This window comes from Bos indicus, chromosome 12 (genome assembly GCF_029378745.1).
Source record: "Bos indicus isolate NIAB-ARS_2022 breed Sahiwal x Tharparkar chromosome 12, NIAB-ARS_B.indTharparkar_mat_pri_1.0, whole genome shotgun sequence".
Classification (NCBI taxonomy): Eukaryota; Metazoa; Chordata; class Mammalia; order Artiodactyla; family Bovidae; genus Bos; species Bos indicus.
This window is the reverse complement of record NC_091771.1, coordinates 35,595,139-35,615,497: the sequence shown is the minus strand read 5'-3', so window position 1 is coordinate 35,615,497 and position 20,359 is coordinate 35,595,139. Positions and strand designations below refer to the sequence as shown.

General features: G+C 43.1%; 1 protein-coding gene across 5 annotated transcripts in view; it reads right to left on the bottom strand.

The window, feature by feature from the left end:
* Positions 1–20,359, bottom strand: part of XPO4 (exportin 4) — a 92,612-nt gene that overhangs the window by 7,990 nt on the left and 64,263 nt on the right. For all 5 annotated transcript variants that reach the window (XM_070800294.1, XM_070800295.1, XM_070800296.1 and 2 more), the window contains 10 exons: positions 14,750–14,926; positions 14,063–14,205; positions 13,417–13,565; positions 12,499–12,676; positions 9,059–9,218; positions 8,402–8,571; positions 7,250–7,424; positions 4,422–4,715; positions 3,202–3,382; positions 473–591 (listed from right to left, as the gene is read on the bottom strand). In XM_070800294.1, coding sequence (XP_070656395.1) covers positions 473–591; positions 3,202–3,382; positions 4,422–4,715; positions 7,250–7,424; positions 8,402–8,571; positions 9,059–9,218; positions 12,499–12,676; positions 13,417–13,565; positions 14,063–14,205; positions 14,750–14,926 — 1,746 coding nt within the window. The remainder of the gene's footprint in view (positions 1–472; positions 592–3,201; positions 3,383–4,421; positions 4,716–7,249; positions 7,425–8,401; positions 8,572–9,058; positions 9,219–12,498; positions 12,677–13,416; positions 13,566–14,062; positions 14,206–14,749; positions 14,927–20,359) is intronic.

Sequence of the window (20,359 nt, the reverse complement as noted above, 5' to 3'; positions counted from 1 at the left end):
CCTCAACATAGACTGGTGAGAGGAGACAAGGCCCAGTGCAGTGAGACACAGGGAGCATGACCAGCTGAGTGAGCCCTGCTCTCTCCATCTGCTTGTCCAGGAGCGGCTGGGATGTACCCTGTTGCCCAGCCCCTCAGCCTGGGCATGTGCTGGGAAAGTACCAGAGGACACACCTACACATACAACCACACACACAACCTACTGTATCTGCTGTACACAAGCGGCCAGCAGATACTAGCACTCGGTCTCTAAAAGACCCAGTCTTTCCCTGGCACCGAGGGACCAATGGGCACAGGGCTGGGGCAGGCACAGGTGTGAAGGACACAGCATAGTAACACGCAGGCTGTTTTCAGGCACATTTCACAGGTACTAGCCCCTTAATTAAATCAGACACGCACTTGTGTTCCGGTATCCTGAACCTTCATGTTCAAGAACGCATGGTTTCAACGTTCCCATTCCTCTCTTCACGTACCTTCAAGAGGTCCTGTGACATCAAGGGCAGGATCAGGTTCACTCCATATAACACAACGTCGGCTGCCGACACAGATCTGCTCGCTGCTGGCCCAGGCTCCTGGCCTCTGAACACTTCATCTGCAATGTGACAACAAAGCGGTCTTACAGCTGCAACATCAACAGACGGATATGCTCTCCCACCTGACAGTGAAAGTGGAGTCACGCCCCAGGACAAAACAAATCCACGGGAGGATGACACAGACACCCGGGTCCTCCTTTCCTGCTTCGCTCTAAGGGTCTGAGCACTGGGTGCAGGTATTCTGTGTTGACATTATCGTTCTACAGCGATGAAAGTAAAACTAATGCTTCATCAACGTTTTTTGAAAAGTAAAGTTGACTCCACTGACACAATATTGTGTCATATTGTGGAGTATATTATTTCCATAGCAGTAGTCATTTTTCTCCTAGGTATGTGGGATTTTTCTAAGCTGAAAAGGAATGGAGAAAAACACTGGAATATTACACAAAATAGAGGTTTTTTTTAAAAGTTGCTAATATGACAAATAATTATTATTCTTAATCCAAAAATGAGGCATAAATTACTAAGACTCTTAAGACCTAAATGGATGAAGGACCAAAACCCATAATAAACATCTAAGAAACTGTATTTCAAATGTTCAATATTAGGAAAACAGGTGGGTTAACATGCAACCATGAGAAAGTCATGAGATGTGTTAATGACAAGGGAAAAGCTAACAATGAAAAAGGCAGAATATAAAATTATATTTGGACTATGACCATAAAAAAATTGTACAAAATAACCCAAAGAGAAATTAACAAAAAGCAACTGAAACAGCTGACTCTGGATTAAGTCAAAGGATGGGTGATTTTTCCGTCTCTATATTTCACATCTTTTCTACTATGAGCATATTACACTCACAACAAGGAGGAAAAAAAAATGGGGTTAAAAAAAAAACCCTACCTCTACTTAAAAATCATGTTTTCAGTGTAATTCTGTCCTTCTCTCCAGAGGCTCAGCTCCAGCTGGGAGGACCCTACCATCCACAGCCGGGCATTGCTGAATCTCGGCCCCACTGGCAGGAAGCCTGGGCCGCTCGTGGGGCTCCCTGCGCCCCACACCTGCTCAAGGGACAGGCTCTGGGCCTGGACTGTGGCACTTGGCTCTGCAGCCGCCGGCTCCCCCAGGAACGTCGCTCAGAGGCTCACTTTCAAATGTGCTTTGATATCTCACCCAGTGTTGTTAATTTTATTTCATAATATTAAAATATTTTCTATCTTATCTCACCTATTATCTTTATTTTTAAAATAATCACTTAAAAACATTCAATTTTACCATCTGTTTTATCAGCTAATGCTGCTGCTTTATCATTGTGTACTTTAACTGTCTTCATTTTTTTCCTTCTAGATTTCAACTCTACCCACCTTTATTCTTTTTAACTTTATTTAGTACTTTCAATCCTGAGCATTTTGGCCTCAATTTCTTTTCTAACGGGTTATTACGATTTTAATCCTTTTTTTATTCTGAAAACCTGCCCATCCACAGTGACCCATAACCTCTTTTCCATGGCTCACTCCTGGCGGGGGGGGCCTTGGGTCTTCTGTCCCCTCCGAATGCCCTTCACACAAAGCTCTCTGTCCCTCCCAATCTCAGTTCTCAACTCCAGTCGGGGCTCAGGGCTCACGTACTATGGTCCACACTCCCCTCAGAAGTCCACACACTAATGGGCACAGTGCTCGAACCTTAGCAAGTCGTGTCATACACACCCTTCGAGGGAAAGGTCAGGACAGCGTGAGGTGTTACAGGGTCACCTGATCTAGGAAAGGTGACGCAGTGCCAGCCTGAAGGAATCAGGAACCCCAAGACCAACACCCGCGTGAGCAGCCAGGCCTGGAGACAGTGGGCAGTGAAGGCCCGTCATCTCAGGGCCCTGACACAGGGCAGACTGCCAGAAACCACTGGCGAGTGGACAGGAAAGTGACCAGTGCAAAGAACAGTGTCCAGTGTCAGGTGTGCTGAGCCCAGGGTGTGGGAGGTTTCTGAGGAGACAGCAGTACCCATGAGGTCGAATCACCCAGACGCACTGGCCTGTGACAGCGGAGGTGACAAGACCGTAAGTGACGAGAACAGGTATCAGGAGTACCTTGCAGCTCATCGTTAACCCACCTGACTGGACAGGCACTGACTATCACACCCCCTCTACAGTGAGGGAGGCCCAGCACAGCTAACAGACTTCCCCCAGGTCCTGCTGGTGGGGAGGCCCCAGTGTAGGGTTTCACAGAGTGGTGTGCCAGCACCCAACTTCAGTGGCTCCCAAGACGCACTGACCAAGGGCTCAGGTTCCCTAGGCATACCTCAGAGGACACAGAGGAGAGAGTCAATAAAACTAACTCTGAAGACAATGGCTCTGGAATCCCATGTGGGGATGTGAGCACCAGCCCTGCTAGCTGTGAACCTCTGCGCAAGTGGCACAGCCTCTCTGTGCTGTGTCCTCCTCCCTCACGTGAGTGAGCAGTGGTGCCAGCCTCAAGCTGCTGGATAGGAGCATGCCTGGCACCAACCGGAACCTTGTGAAGGGCAGACACCAGCACTGACGTCCCTGGAAGAGGAGAGCCTGGCACACGGGGCGCTGGGCCTCCACCCCGCCCCCACAGCCACAGAGACCAACTCTGCCTACCGTGTGAACGAAGCTTCCCGGGGAGGCCACACCAAAGCCTCACACACATTACCTGTGTCACTGAAATCTATGAACTCTTTGGACAGAAGGTTGGTCAGAAGCTCCATGATGAGGAGAAGGTCCTGGTACTGCTCCTCCTCGGCCGTGACATCAATTCTCTGCCGCCCCAAGTTATTCTTTGAATACACTTGCAGCAGAGTGAGGCAGGCTTCATACAAGTTCATGGCTTTGGACTGGAAAAAAGCAGGCAGAAGTTATGCTACTGGGGAGAACCTGGCTGGGAAACAAACATAAATATCAAAGAATATTTAAATTTGGATATAATAAATTTACTCTAAATTCTGACAGTTGCTCTAACACTTGTTTTAAACTATATTAAAGCATTAAAAAAAATGGAAAAGCATAAGATTACAGTTGCATTTAAAGTACTAGTAGTATTCTAACATAAAATTTGACACTTTGTGTGCATTTGATATTACACATGAGAAGACAATATGATTTTGGCAACAGAACTGCTTTACTACTTCAACTTCTTGTATGACAAGCTTTATTTTGAAAATGGTTTAACTTGCAGAAGCACAGAGTACCAAAGATTAGAATAAACAGCCCTAGCCTAACCACTGAACAACGTACCTGTGATGACACTTAACACCATTTACAGAATGAAACCTCACTTTTGAGCAGTTTCCTTTGATCTAATGGAGAAGGAAATGGCAACCCACTCCAGTATTCTTGCTTGGAGAATCCCACGGACAGTGGAGCCTGGCAGGCTACAGCCCGTGGGGTGGCAGAGTCAGACATGACTGAGCGACTAAACCACCACTTTGATCTAACAGCAACAACAACAAAACACAAATCGGGAACATCTTTGCTGACTGAATATAAAAGAACTTAGTCTGTCTAAACATTCATCTGATAACAAAACAAAGACACAAATCACCATCTCAGATTCTAAGTCCTAGAGTTCCACCACAGAGAACTTGGTTACAATTTTTTACCATAATCCAACTGTTTTATCAGATAGTCTTCATTTGAATAAGGAGTAAAACACTAGTCAAAAGAAATGACTGATCATTAACATTTTCAGGGCAAGAATTTACATTCATTCAATGAACCATCCTCTGAACTCTGAATTTTTGAAAATAGTTTTTTTGAACGATGCTTTGGGGGCACAAGAATATTATTTCAAATAACGTTCACTCAGTGTGAAGTATCTGTTACCCTGTTACACAGCTCTCAGGAGCTCTGATCTGGAAGGGACCAAAGACTCACCTCTCCAAGATAGCATATCTGCTTATGCGCAACTTCAACAAAAACTTCTATAATGAGGTTGACTGTCTCTGGCGTGTTTTTGTAAACTTCCATCAACCCAATGCAATTGGTAAGGAAGTCCATAAGAAAGTTAAAAAGGATGGCCACGTTGTCCACCTGGGTGGCTTCAGCAATGCCGCACAGGGCCTCCAGCGTGGCCGTGATCTCCTGCTTCACCTCCTCCTGCTGGCATGTCTGTGGGAAGTTCTCCTGGTTTATCACTCTCAAGAACCGCTGCTGAAGTGGCTGAAGAACCTAGAAAATAAAGCATGGGTTTTCTAAACATATGACTCCCAAGTTTTTTCAATTTGGACAAATATTCACTTTCCATAACATTTCTAATTGTTGGAGGCAAAAGCGCAGAAAACAAAGGTGATCCTAACTTCTGTCAAACAAATCACCCAGCAGCACATGGAAAGGTGCTCACATGATGAGGCAACAGGAAAACCAAGTCAAAACTCTGTGAAATACCTCACACCTGTCAGAGTGGCCATCCTCAGAAAGACAAGAAACAAGTGCCGGTGAGGATGTGGAGGAAAGGGAACCTCCATGCACTGTCAGTGGGAACTCGAGTTGGTGCAGCCACTATGGAAACAGTATGGTGGTTCCTCAAAAAATTAAAATTAGAATTAGCACATGATCCAGTCATTCCACCTTGGGTATTTATCTGAAAAAAAGAAACACTAATTCAAAAAGATACATGCACCCGATGTTCACAGCAGCACCATTTACAACAGCCAAGATGAGGCAGCAATCATCTTTGGCAGCAACCGTCTGTCCACTGACAGACAGATAGGGAAAGAAGGTGACGTACATACACACAGTGGAATATTACTTGGCCATAAGAACAAGGAAATCATGCCATTCATTTATGGAGGGAGGAACAAAGGCACAAACTTCCCGTTACAGGATGAGGAAGCACTGGGAAGGGTCTGGGAGGGGTCACCCTGGAGATTGTGAATATGTGACCCTGCGTGCAGAGTCTGGGAGGAGGTCATCCTGGAGACGGTGGACATGTGACCCCAGGTACAGGGTCTGGAGGGAGTCACCCTGGAGACTATGGACATGTGACTTCAGGTGCAGGGTCTGGGAGGGGTCACCCTGGAGACTGTGGAGGTATGACCCTGTGTGCAGAGTCTGGGAGGAGGTCACCCTGGAGATTGTGGGCATGTGTCCCCAGGTACAGGGTCACATGTTCAGGCCCCTCTTGTATACCATACGTGATGCGACTACAGTTAACCGCTGCTGTAGGAGATGTGGGAAGGTTAAGAGAGGCAATCTCAGGAGTTGTCATCACAAGAAAATAAATGTTCTTTAATTGCTTCTTCTTTTTCGGTACCCATGAGATGATGGATGCTAACTAAACTTACTGCAGCACTGCACTTCACAACATATGTAAGTTAAACCACTATGCCACAAACCTTAAAGTTATACAGTGATCTATGTCAATCACATCCCAGTAAAACTGAAATAAAGAAGTTACTGTTTATGAAAAAGCATGTAAGTGCATGCGATCATCTTCCTTCCTTCAGTAATTTGAGAAGAAAAAGAAAAAAACATGACTTCCTCAATGCCATTCACAGAATTCTGTTACTATTCTCATCTCTTTTCCATTAGGGGGAAAAAAAAAGATCCTTTATAAAGGTCCAGAGTGTAGATATTTTAGACTTCATAGGACACACTATCTCTGGTCCAACTACTCAATTATGATTTCACTGCAGTGTAGAAGTAGCCAAGGAGAAGATGTAACTGATTAAGCGTGACTGTATTTCAATAAAACTTTATTTATAAACTCAGACAGCAGCCAGATTTGGCCTGCGGGCTGCAGTTGCCAACCTCTGTTATGGGTGAAGACCAATAAGCTCTGAGTCTGTCTCTTTCCTTACCAACTCCTCTTGGCACAGACCATAACTCCAGATACTGAGGCCCGCTGTGGGTACAAGTAAATATGAGTAATCACGAAGAGGATGTCTTAATACTATTTAAAGCTGCACGTACGACAATAAATTTAAATAGAAACGGGACTGGGCTGGTTTTTGATCCAGTTCTAAAGTCCATTGCCTATTTCTGTTCTTATGCCCTTTCTCAAGCACTGAGAGCATCCAATCACAGAGATGACAGACTGCTAATTCTCAGTGCCAGTTGAAACCTTCTTATATAAGACAGTGTGTCCAGGGTGGCTGCTATGGGTTGAACTGCATTCATGCTGTGTTCAGTCATGTGTCCAACTCTTTGCAGTCTCATAAACTGTAGCCCACCAGGTTCCTCTGTTCATGGAATGGACCAGGCAAGAATACTGGGGTGGGTTGCCATTTCCTCCTCCAGGGGATTGTTCCAACCCAGGGATCAAACATAGGTCTCCTACATCAGCAGCTGGATTCTTTACCACTGCACCACCTGGGAAGCCCATGGGTTGAATTACATCCCCCCAAATGGAAATGCTGACGTCTGAACCCCTAGCACCTCAGAACACGACCTTATTTGGAAACAGGGCTATTTCAGAACCCCCACAGGTGACATGGCTTCCCTGGGGACACTGAGACACCAGGGCTTCCCTGGTAGCACAGCTGGAAAAGAATCCACCTGCAATGCGGGAGACCTGGGTTTGATCCCTGGGTTGGGAAGATCCCTTGGAGAAGGGAATGGCTACCCACTCCGGTATTCTGGCCTGGAGAATTCCATGGACTGTATAGTCCATGGGGTTGTAAAGAGTCAGACACAACTGAGCAAATTTCACTTTCACTTCATGGGTGATGCAGAGATGCCATGCAGATAAGGGGGGCCATTACCTCTGTCCAGTACTGCTGCTTGGTTTCTGTGTCCATGTGTGCAAACCCTCCCAAGACAAGCGCCTTCATCAGCGTCCTCTGCACAGGGCTGGACAAGAAATTCAGAGGTGGGCTTCGGCTTGCAAACTGCTTGGCTAAGTTCCACCAGTTTTCACACTGAATGACTAAGTTTGCCCTGCAGGGAGAAACGACAGGCGTAAAATGCATTACTTACTTACCCTGCATGGACACTCAGTAACAAAAGTGGAAAACAACTGGATTTAACTACTTTTTAAAGTCCAGCATAGTAAACTTGGTACAGACTTGGAAGTCTTGTATTCAAAGCCAATTAGCCATTTGTCAAGGTAAAATTCATTTAATCTCTCTTAATTACCAGTTTCCTCATCTGTAAAATAAAGATAATGGGAATAACAGCTCTGAACCTCAGGAATGAAACTGATAAGACATGCAGATGCCACACGTGCAGTGTCAGGAGCAGCACCTGGTAAACCATGAGAATGCAACAAACAGCAGCCAACAACAGGAGTAATCACAACCATGGACCCACGGAGTAAGAAAACTGAAAACATTCCCAGAATTTGTTGTAGAACACACTACAAATTTTATTCTGTGAAATTAAAATAATTGTTAAATTACCAGTTTTTCTCATCTTTAAAATGGGGTAATACTAATGGGATACCTGAAAATTCAGTAGACCACTCTACTCCTAATGTGGGAGAGACCTCTCTGCATTTGTTCCAACGGTTTGATACATTTACTAAAGCAGCGGTGCCCAGCCATTTTGGCACCAGGGACCAGTTTCGTGGAAGACCATTTTCCCACGGACAGGGGCGTGGTGTAGGGGTGGTTTGGGGATGATTCAAGCGCATCTCACTTGTGCTCCTGCCCCCTTGCCTGACAGGAGGCGGAGCTCAGGCAGCGGTGCCAACGATGTGGAATGGCTGTAAATACAGATGAAGCCCGCTCACCTCCTGCTGGGAGGTCAGGTTCCCAACAGGACATGGACAGTACCCGTCCATGGCCCGAGAGCTGGGACCCCCATTTTAAACACTGCTCCAAAACCGCAGGGTCTCCCTGGACCTCGGGACCGGGCGACTGTCCGTCAGTGGGAAAGCCTCTCCTGACCTGACAGGTGGGTCAGCGTCTGCTCACCTCTCCCTTCTCTCCACCAGCGTGACAAGCAGCTGAACCGTGTCGTCCGCGAGGCCCTGCTCGCTGCTGCACACTGAGAGGTTGCTGAGGACCTTCTGTAAGAGGTAGCCAACAATCCACTGAGAGCCCTCTGTGTCTGCTCCAAATGCTGTGCTGAATGGCACGCTTATCTTCAGAGAGAAAACAAATATTTTAAGGTCAGAAAGACCTGCTGAAAAGAAAGGAAGAAAAACCCACAGAGAAATCAAACTGAAATTAGCACTAAACCTGAAGTACCTTGCACCAATTTTCTATAGGTATTCATTTCCTGAAGTCCAGAAAGGACACCCTTAACCCACAGATGTTCCCCACTGTGGCTTTTCTGTTAGCTTTAACTATTCTCATACCAGGAACATAGGCACGTACTTACATTAAATGCAGAGAACATAAATTAATCCATTCCTAAATAGTACTCTGAACTTCACAGAGCTTAAAGTATGCAGAATCACATGATACACTCTAGGAAAAGTTAATTAAACAGCACGCTGTCCACACAGTGTGGAAGACGCTTGGCTATTACTCACATGCTGATAAGAAAATCACCAAGAAAACTGTTTTCATTTCTCTAACTCCCATCTTCATAAATGCAAACCCAGTCAAGCGGTGCCACATTCTGACCTGATCGTACAGCTTCTCATCCACCAGGAGGTAAGTCTTTGCCCAGCGCTTTAGAAACCAGACAATGTCTTTGCCCATCTGAGGGCTTAGCAGGTGTGTGAGGTCAGCCCTTATTGCCCGAGACTCAACTTCTGAAACTCTGAGGATGGCAGACAATAGCCTGTGGGCACAAAAAGGAGGTCATGTGTTTCTTTCTTTCTTTTCTGGCTGTCTAACCATATTTTTCCCCCTAAAAGCCCTTTTCTGTTTCTCAACTCTCTGATACTGTCTTCAAGAGGGTTGGAGACTCATCTGTGTCTCTGTCTTATTGCTGACCTTTCAGGAAGCAGGAAGAAAGAAAACAAAGAGTCATGGCTAGAGACACCTTCTGCTGGGACAGAGCACACGTGAATCTACCATGTACAGATTCAAGATGGAGAAGTGCATGAAGTTAGCCACGCAGAGTAAATGCAACTTAAAACTCCCACTGTTGGCACTGCTCTCTTTTCACATGCTGGCTATTTTATGGTGTGCACAGGCACAGCTAAGTGACCCATCTGAATATTGAGTCTTGTCTCTAAATCTGACAGTCTTATTTACTTTCTAAAAAACTTGATTAGTAATGGAATTTTTCAATAAAAATGTTGCACGTATGGTCCTTTCTGAACACTACAGAGTTCATACCCTGTGCAGTATTAACATAGCAGGATATGCGGTTAAGTAAAAAAAAAGTCTTTGTTCTGCGTTTGGGAGGGGACACAAGCGATGTCCATTTAACTTGACTTTGGCTAAAAGGCAAAGCAGTGAAGGACTGAAGGGGAGGAACTCATCCTGACACCCCTTCAGCAGCTTCAGTGCAGAGGTAAGACCGCTCCTCTTGGGACAGAAACCCCCTCGCTACATGGAAGCTCATGGACAGTTTTAGCTCCTGACCAAATCAGCTACTGAGAAGCACCTCCTGCCATGACTGCTCCCTGCTGCCCAGCTCCTTCCAGGCCTGTGACACCACCCCAACCCCCCACACCACAAGGTCCTGCCCCCAGAACCTCTTACATCTCACTGTATACACACGTATATATATATGTATACGTATATACAATGCTCTGCCAACAGTGCTAAGAGTTAAGAGAGTATATGAACAAAAAATAACCCAACAATTTCACAACTCATTTTAAATTGGCATATCAAATTTTTTCCATTAATTATTTAAATGATATAATTTGCAGCTTCACAGAATCTGAACTAAGTAATTACAGTGGCCACTTGAATGTATGCATTGGAATTTAATAATCATAGAATTCTGACACCACCATCATTCATTTGAAAAATAAACAAATTGTTCTTTTAACAGTTGGAAACTTTATACTCTTTCTCTCCTTAAATTTTTATTTCTATTTCATTCCCCATAAAATATTATCCTAACACAATAAATGTTTATACTCACTTTATTGATCATACCGTATACTTCTCTGAAACAAGTATATAAAGATATTAAAATACAATTCTTAAAAATTTCCCATGATAAGACTGTGCTAAAGATGTCCTCTGGATTAAGTTATCATTACAATACTTATTAATACACAACCAAGCAAAATGTAATGCCAATTTAAATAAATTAAACACATTTATTAAAAAAAATTCTGTACAATACAGCCAAAATCTTCTAACTATACATGTTACATAAACTTTAAAGATTGTGAATCACTATATTGTACAGCTGTAATTCATATAATATTGGAGGCCAATTATACTGCAATTTAAAAAACATACACAAAGATGTATGTATCTGACTAAGATAAGTGTGGGTTTTCTTTTTCTAAATTAGCCCATATTATGTTTAATTTGATTCCTGCTTTTCATTTCAATGGATATAAGCACTGAGAACACACATTCCAGTAAGTAAATGGAAGGTATTTCTAAAACAGCAGGGCACCCGGTACCTCTGAGGTAAAGCCCACATTCGTGGCATCAGGTGACGTCTCGTGACATGACAGCAGCCGTGAGGTCTGCCCGTGGCCCTGTCTGCTTCCCGCAGCTCCTACACTGGCCAACAATTCCCCGGCTTCCTGCTTCTCCCTCTTGCGAATGAGGAGCTGGAAGACGGGAGCCTCTGTCTGCTTTGGTCTAGACCAGTGTCTGGTGCATAGTAAGGATTCAGTAATTGTCAAGTGATCAATTCTTCAAGAAATGTGAACTACTTTTTTAGTAAACAAGGCCCGATTCTCTCCTACCATTCAATTTCACATTAATCCTTTGGACTGAAAAACAATAGCAATTCTTTGTTGTTCCACCCCCACCTCAACCCTCCATAGTCTGTGCTCTCAGATACCAAAATGTTTTGCTCCCACACTGATACCCAAGAGTGGTTAAGAATCGAAAAAGCACTGAAAACACGAGGACAGCATTCCTGAGGGTGCTGCCCAGACAGAGACAAAGGCACGGAAAATAACGGGACAGCACCATGGCTGTGAACACTCCCTGTGAACCAAACCAATTCAAACCAGTCGCTCGCCTAAGGCCTACAGCAACTCCAAAGGGAAGAAAGAAGACTCTTCCAGTAAAGCATGGGTATTTTATTCCCAACGAGAGAATGCAACAATAAATGAGATAAATTCCCAAACATTTTCCTGACGTCTGCTTAACAGTTTAATGTTTTAAAAATCGTATTTTTCATTGCACAGGTTTAAGTGGTATCTATATATTTTGCATTAAAATAAAAAGAATGAGGGGGCAGCATCTTGAGTTACTGATCTTGCAACTGACAGAAGCAGTATTATTTCATTATTCTCTCTTCCTGCCACCTAAATTTAAAGATGCTGAAACTTAAACTGCTGTTTTCAAATCTGCTTTCAAGAGAATATTTAGTTGAGGTTCATCCTGCCTTAACCTCACCATCAAGAATTAGTGGAAGATCTGCCACTGCTTTTAGAAAGATCACAGTGAATTTTCTCTCTGGAGGCTGCTGCCATCTTGTAACAGGGCTCCCAAGGGTCAGATACTCAGGACAAACACTTCTGCTTTGTAAGAGGCAGGAACGCCCCTGGAAAGACGTTCCAGCTTCCTGAACAGCAAGGATGTGCTCACGTCCACCTGGTTTCTAAGAACTCCCCAGTCCTGGCGCTTTCACTCAGGTGCCTGAGCCTGCATTAGCACTGCTTTCTGGTGGGCAAGGGATGTGTGTGTGAGAATCAGCCTGGACGCCCCCAGAGCTTCGCTGCACCCAGAGTAACCTCACGCTGTTTTCCTCAGCCCTGGACACGCTGTCCGTCCCCAGCAGAGTGACGCTGCTTAAATGCATGGAGTACCTGCATCCTTGCTTGTTTCAAGGCTTCTCCAAGTTTGATCTTCTTTCATGTGTCAGCTTTACAACAACCTGTCTGTCACTCAAGTCATCTACCCATCAACTCAGAATTTATAAAACAGAATAAATTACAAGAGCACAGCTATAGAGGTCATATTACCTAATCACAGAATCTGTTCTGTTGTACCCTGGGATGGAAGAAGCCTTTTCTCCTGGAGATCCCAAAATTTGAAGTGTTGTATTAATGTCAACTTCAGATGAATGCTTAATGGAATATTCCATTATTTCTGGAGGTATTAGCGGAGTCTCTCCCTGAGTATCATCAGCTAAGAGGTAGCCTTCAGTTTAAAAAAAATTAAAAATGAACACTTAACAATCTACATTTATCAAATTGCACTATAAATGCGTTCAGTTTTGATTTATATACATCATATAAACTGATGTAAAAGTAAATGATAAACGTTAATGTTAATTTCAAGCTTGATGAGAAGAAACTTTCTAAGATAATTAATCCTCAAAAATATAGGAAAGGACAAATGTTTTATTCACCAATTTTATAATTCATATATTGACATGTAGGCTTTTTACTCTATGACCTTTAAATAATTTCTGGTAATATATTCTGCAAAATTAACATGAATTCTATTACCTCAATAAAAAGTCAATATTTGGGAATGCCTTTCCAAACAGTAAGGTCTTTTCCCCTTTGATTATTTAAAATACAGAAACACTGACAACATGGTTACAGAAAACCCTAAAGAAAAGTCAGACTGCCAGGACCAGCACTCTGGCTCCAAATGTTAGCATGGCCAGGGCCAGTCTCCAGGTCTCAGGCTTCACAGATAGGACGGGGTGATAATTAACAGCCATAGTATTAATAATAGCAACAAGGAAAACAGTGAGACCTAGTGACAGCACTAACGAGGGGCCGCACTGAGCTCCACACAGAACATGTGGTTCGGGACAGGTAAGGAAAGTGCTCCTGCTCTGGGACACAGGGCAGCTGTGTCCAGGTCTCAAGTTCAACCCTACGTGAGAACTGCTGCTATTAACACAGGCCGAGAAACAAGCAACTGACCTGTAACTAGAATAAGCCAGTGGATGTCCTCGTACAGGTCGTCCAGCGTCTTGCTGTCGGCGGAGCCTGAGGTGGGCGAGGCGAGGAGCTGCTGCTGCTGCTGCCGCTGGAGCTGCCCGTGGAGCCGTGTGACTCTCTCCTCTAACAGACTACAAGAGGGAAGACACCAATGCCTTCATGAGGCTGAGAGAGCAAAGACCAGAGCGACTTATCACTCCCATTTACTGACAGCGTGGATTCAGATGTTAGCACAGAGCACATATACAGAAATATTTATTATATACACAATGTTCTCATGGCGCTATAAGAATTGTGATTTATTGTTTACGACATAGTATTAAAACATCACTTTACAAACAATCAAGGTTTACAACAGGCATTTGAAAACCAGTTATTCCAAGTGTTTATTGATATGGGTCCAGTGTTTCTCATACCACGTTTTCCATAATCTGTCTGTCATCTATGCTGTGGTGCCTGGGCTCCAAATGTACAAGCCAAGGAACGCCACCACGAGTGCGTTTCTGTCCACTTGTTCCATGTGCTGTGCCCGGGGCGGGGGTGTTTACAGTCTTTAAACACTTAAAGCTCTCCGGGGCATGTGACTACAGGGTGTTTGCTCCATGGGGTGTCTTTGGACCGTGTGTACCTTGTCAGGAGAGGGATACAGTGCTCTGCAGCAATGCGTCCTAGCATTCCTACACTGGCTAGCTGATCAGAAAACTGGTCTCGGTCGTCCTCCTGGAGTTCACTGATCTCTTCTTCCTCTCGAGAGGCCACTCCGTTGGCAGTCTGTTATTGACAAAAGAAATAAAGACTGAGCTGATCTTAGGACCCAGCCTGTTCCTATGCTGAGGAACAGAACCTCAGGACCTTCAAGAAGGAGCACCTTCAAGTGCAGCTGCTGGGGACGCCCGCCTGCCCACCCAGTTACTAAAGGGGGGAAATTAGAAGAGAAAGAAGTGAGGGGTCTGACCACTCCCGCCGATCACAGGTAACATGGCCAGTGCACACCTACACCCCACCCCCCACATGGAGTGGAGTTCCTGTCGTCTCTGAGGAGCTCTGACATCATTAAGAGCCATCACCCCTTGGGTGTCACTGGACAATCAGCAAGACACAGCAGGTGACTGAGAACTAAAGAGAAGTGGAGAACCAGAAGCCACAGCCCATGAAACACAAACCTGCATAGATGCCTGCTCTCCATCTGGCACTCTCAGCAAGCCCTTGGAAAGAGCTCAGCCTAAATTTCTAGTATCATGTGTGATGGGACAAACAGACCAACGAGAGCCCACGAGGAAACAGATTTTTAACTACAACCTGGCTTAAAACTCACCAGATTCCTTGTGCCATCGGGCGCAGCGAGATGGCACTGAATGTAGGAATTGAACACCTGGACTGCGTGCTGGGTGAAAAAGCCTTTATGGAAGTGCTTGTCATCTTGTACTAGCGTCAGCCAGGATTCCAGCAGCCTGTCGTACGCCTCCATGTATACCATGTCGTCTTTGTCCAGCTAGGAGGAAGGGGCATTCACAAGACAGACACCAGTGAGATGGAGTCACCGCAGACAGGTCCATGGGTTGGCCTTCAACAAAGTTCCCAATCAGCAAACAATGATCGAGCTAATTGATCCCATATTCAAATTAACTGATCAATTTGAACACTGCAGTAAATATGTATAGGCTTTTTACTAGATTTTCTAAAAACTTTCTAACTTAATCTAAATTCTTAGGCAAATAGGAATTAATGTTCATTTCTGTAAAAGACTAACTTTTCAGCACTTTGTAGATCATGTATTTTTCAAGCAAAGATAACTGACATTTTTCTCTGTCAAGAAGAGAACTGTTCGGGCTTGTACATACTCCATGACATTGTATTAGAAACTGGAAAGGCAAGGATGGGCCTCAGAGAAGCCCGAGGAGGGCCCTGAGGAGACTGAAGCACGAGTGAGAACGCGTGGGAAGGCCAGCAGATGGCGAGCAGACAGACCTGGGTGTGGGGGGTGGGTGTCAGGCTTGGATAGCAAGTCCCCAGCATGGACAGGCTGGGTCCTAAGATCACTTCAGAGCAGAGGGTTTCTCGGTGAGGAAGAGTCCACACTGAGTGACTCCGGGCAGCTCTGCGAGCGCAGCATCTGACACTTCACTCTTCTCACGTGCCAGTAAGAAACCACGCCTGAATTTTGCCATTAATTAGTAGGACTGTATACAATTCAGTCTTTGCATTGATTTGTTCATCTACAAATTCACCAGATCACCGATCAGTCAAATCCAGAATACTTATGTGTCAAGCACTATGTTCAAAAACATAAATAACAGAGCATTCAGAGACTTTTACATTAAGTCCAATGAAAAAAAGGGAGAAGAGAACAAATAATCGCAGAAGACACACTAAAGGTCACAAGAGATAAATGCACATCCCAGGGTTGGTATTTGCTGTGATAATGGTGTCTCTCAGGTTTGGTCTACAGCTTGTCTTCTAGCCTCAAGCTACAAGAGCTCTGGAACCTCCATCAGAGGACAACCTCAGACTGTTATCCCAGCAATCTGCCAATGACTCAAAGAAGGAAGTAATGGAAGATCTCTTTCAAGAATTCCAAATTAAGCCAGACGTCAAATGCCACCTCCAGACAGGAGAAGGTAAGCACCTGAGGAACTGCATCCAGCAATAGTGTTTTATGTTTTTAGCTTTTATTAACCTAGGGAATACAGAGAAAAATGGTCATTTTATGGATCAAAGGAAGCTTTAATTTTTTGAAAAAATACTTAAAAGTAATCTGTGAAAACTTCACAAAAGAATAAAGTGAAAATAAAAAAAAATCTTCATTAGATAACTTTATAAAGAATTTTAAAACAGCAAACCCAGAGCTTCCCTGGTGGTCTAGTTGTTAAGAATCTGCCTGCCAATGCAGGGGACAGAGTTCATTCCCTGGTCTGGCAAGATCCCACATGCCTCAGAGCAACTAAGCCCGGAAGCCCACGCAACTGGAGCCCCTGCTCTGCAACGAGCGGCCCAAGCATCTCAACGAGAGAAAGTTCACGAGCAGCAATGAAGACCCAGGGCAGCCAAAAATAAATCAATAAATTAACAAATACTTTTTAAAAATAGCAAACCCAAATTTTATTCCTATTTGTCTGGTCGTGAAGATGTTTTTACTGAAAACAAGCAACATTATTTGAGTGCAACTAACTAGGACATACTCATGTTGTAAACAGTCAACTCATAGTATCTGTGGTATTTACGTCCTGTAAAGTTGACCCAACACTGAATCAGCAAACACTCTGGTCACTGCATTTACACTGTGCAAAGGTGGACAAACGCATACATCACTTTGTTTCACGTGTGTTTTTGTGCACAGACACCTTACTTCACATACAGTGCTGATTCACGGCCAGCAGCCTGTTCAACAAAGCTCACCTAACACACACATCTTCTCCCTAAGGCACGCCCCAGCCTCACTGCACTTGGGCACAACACCTGGAAGCCATCTGAAACAGCAAGACCATCGAATTGTAAGTACATCAGTATTTTTTGACAAAAATTTGGGGAACCCCGTTTCACACAAAAATGCAGCACTGGAGATGGTGAGGACAGCTGTTTGTACTGAGAACGAGTATGCTGGGTGGATCATGGTTTTTGTAACTCTCTTGCACACGTATGCCCATGAATGACCAAGAAAATTCACACTAGTGCTGATTTTGGGGGTCACAAAAGAGTTCTCAGCAAGAAAGTGAATCTGCAAATATGGAATCCACATTCAACAAGGACCAACTGCACTTGTAAAGTCTAACTCCAGGAGGTCCCAGCGTCCTCCTCATGCTGGTCCTTCCTGCTCACGCACCATCAGAAGGTGTGTTTTCAAACCTTGACAGCTCGTAATTTTGTTGAAGGACAGCCATGTTCTTGGTTCCATAAGGGCAGTAATATATATTCGCTTAATTCCTAAATACCAATAAAAATGATCAATTCAGCCAATTTTTCCATTATATCAGTTATTTCCTTTCACACTGCTTTCACCATCAATGCAATTATAAACCCTATTAAATAAATTCTTTTGCACAAACATCAAAAAAGATGAAGGACTACTGTCAGTAATCTTTAGGAAACTTTAAACTCACAAAATACTGGGTGACGCTTTTCCATGGAATAACTGACTGGATGGGAATGCCATATTTTCTTTTTGTTCTTGGAAATAGACTGTTGGCTCATAAATTGTTGAGCTTGGGAAAACTGATCGCCTAAAACTGTCTCAGATTTCACTTACACATCAGTTTTACCAACATTATTAGAGCTCAGAGAGCTGCTGTCTCTACATTCATCTTCTGCTTAGCATTGTGAAACATCTTATTCTGAAAATTTCTCTCTTTGATACTCTGGGCAGAAAGTGAAAAATTCTGAATTTCAAATAGCATCCAATGAAATGCTAACAACAACGACATAAAAAAGATGGCATCTCAAGACCTCTTGAAAGATTGTACCATATTTTAGAAAATGCAATCAGGAAACTGAAGTCATAAAGAGTAGTTATTTATTCTATTTGTGATGATTCATTTCACTGTTTCACTAACCTGGTAGGTGATTCTATCATTCTTCCATTTTCTTATTCTTTTAGCTTCTTTTTTATTATAGATGGGAATTGATGAGTAATGGTGAACTACTTCCTAAGATTAAGAAATAGCAAAACGCTTCAAAATATAAGGGAAATCAGATCACTAAAATTCCACAATGCATTTTGGGCTTATGCTAAGATAATTACAAATGTTCTTTTTGTTCTAAGGTCTATAATAAAGAATAAAAATAATGAAAACTGATGGTTAAACAGAACTGTTCAAAAAGAAATCCAAATGCTAGACTCTGGTGGAATAGTGAGGGTTAAAGAGTCAAATAAAACCTATTCAGACATCATCTGTTGCCATGGGATTGAGGATCAATGTCATTCACGACATGAAGCTTTGCAGGAGATCATTTTCCATCTTTATTTTTACCGAATATTTGGAGCATGCCTCTGAGGAGCAGGTGTGCTTCCCCTTTTTCCCGCAAGAGCCTTCTAAGGACCTGGTATCTCCAGCCCCTTCTAAAAAGTCAGGCTTGTAGGTACAGACACTATAGCCTGATTGTTGAGACTGCTCATTTTCTCTAGGCTTGACTTTCTACTTTCCTCTTTCATCTAATTGCCTTCTGCAAGTTCTAAAAGATTATCTCACTCTAAATGTTTTTTTTAATAAGCCATCAGAAATTTTGTATGAAACAAAGAGAGTTATGAAAAAATACAATAACCTCTGTTATAGTTTTAATGACCAAGTTCTTTCTCTCTAGGACACATCCACTGTTAAAGGCTGCCTAATTCATGAAAGGGCAGCTGTGAAGGGAAACCTTACAGAGAACAAGACACCATTTGAGGAGTTATCTGAAAATGGAGCTGATTAAAGAATGTCTGTCTAACTTGTGATTTGTGCATGAGCGTATTTGCTGCAGCATTACTGAAAACAGTCACTGAATCATTCCTCTAAGGTTTTGCATTAAAAACGATTTCTAACTCCAATTAATGACATGAGATGCTGATTATATAAAGGTATTACATAGATCTGGATGTGAATCAACAGATGCCAAGAAAGTGATAAATGATGGAATGTTGGAGAATTTTAATTTCATGTACTATCTGAATTACTTTTACCAATGACCATATACCATTTTCACATTAAAACTGTATTCTGAAATAACAGTAAGAACAAAATTGTAAGAAATAGGCATGTTTCATTCTAATAAATGTATTATTAGGAAAAAAAAAAAGTGTCTTCATATTTGGATCAAGGAAAAAAGGAAACCTGAATACTCCCATAACTAACCATTCAGATTTTTTTAGCTTAAATTCTTCCCCCAAAGAAAATACCAACTTAGTAAACTTACAGGTGAGATCTACTAAACTAGCAAAAAACAAAAATAAAACAACCAATCTTACAGAGACTGATCCACAGAAGAGGAAACAAGAATGAGAAAGACATAACTCAGGAAGTGATGTTACCTTGACACCAAACAAACCCAGCCATTCACAAAAGGCCATGACACATGGCTGAGCTGGGTTCAACTCAGAAATGCAAGGGCAACTTTAACAAAAGAAAAATCCATAAAACCAACTGATCACACTAACAGATCAAGTAGAAACACAATTAATGATATTCAATACTCAACCATGTTTTAAAATCTATTAGTGGGACTTCCCTGGTAGTTCGGTGGTTAAGAATCCACCTTCCAATGCCGAGGATACAGGTTCCATCCCTGGTCAAGGAACTAAGACCTCCCCTGCCGCAGGGCAACTATGCCCGCACGCGGCAACTACTGAGGCTGCACTCTGCAACGAGAGGCCCCCATGTGGTAGAGAAAGCCCACGCGCCACAGTGAAGACCCAATTTAAAAATTTACAAACAAACAAAAAACCTATTACTCATTCTGATAAAGGAGAGCTCAAAAACGGTTAGCAAACATTACTCCTAATGACGAACCAGAAAAGATGTCTTCTATTACCATTTGATTCAACACTGCACCATAATAAATGAACCATACACTAAGCGTCAGAAATACAAATGGTGAAGACTGAAAAAAGGAAGACTGCCATTATTCAGATGACACGACTGTCCGCAGAGGAAAATCACTAGAATCAATAAGAATTCTGAAAGGTCAGTAAATATCAGATCAACATACAAATGCCAACTTCAATTCTCCATGCCAGCAGCAATCTCAAAAATGAGACTTACAGAAGATACTATTTATTACAGCAACAAGAATGGAAGGCACTAAAGGAAAACTTATTCCTTACTGAAAGGTAATAAATTACACCTTAATATAGAGAAATACCACATTTATGGGCAGAATTAATACAGTAGAGATGTCCACTTTTCACTAAAGAATCACTATAATTCCAAGCACAATCCAACCTGAAAAACTGACA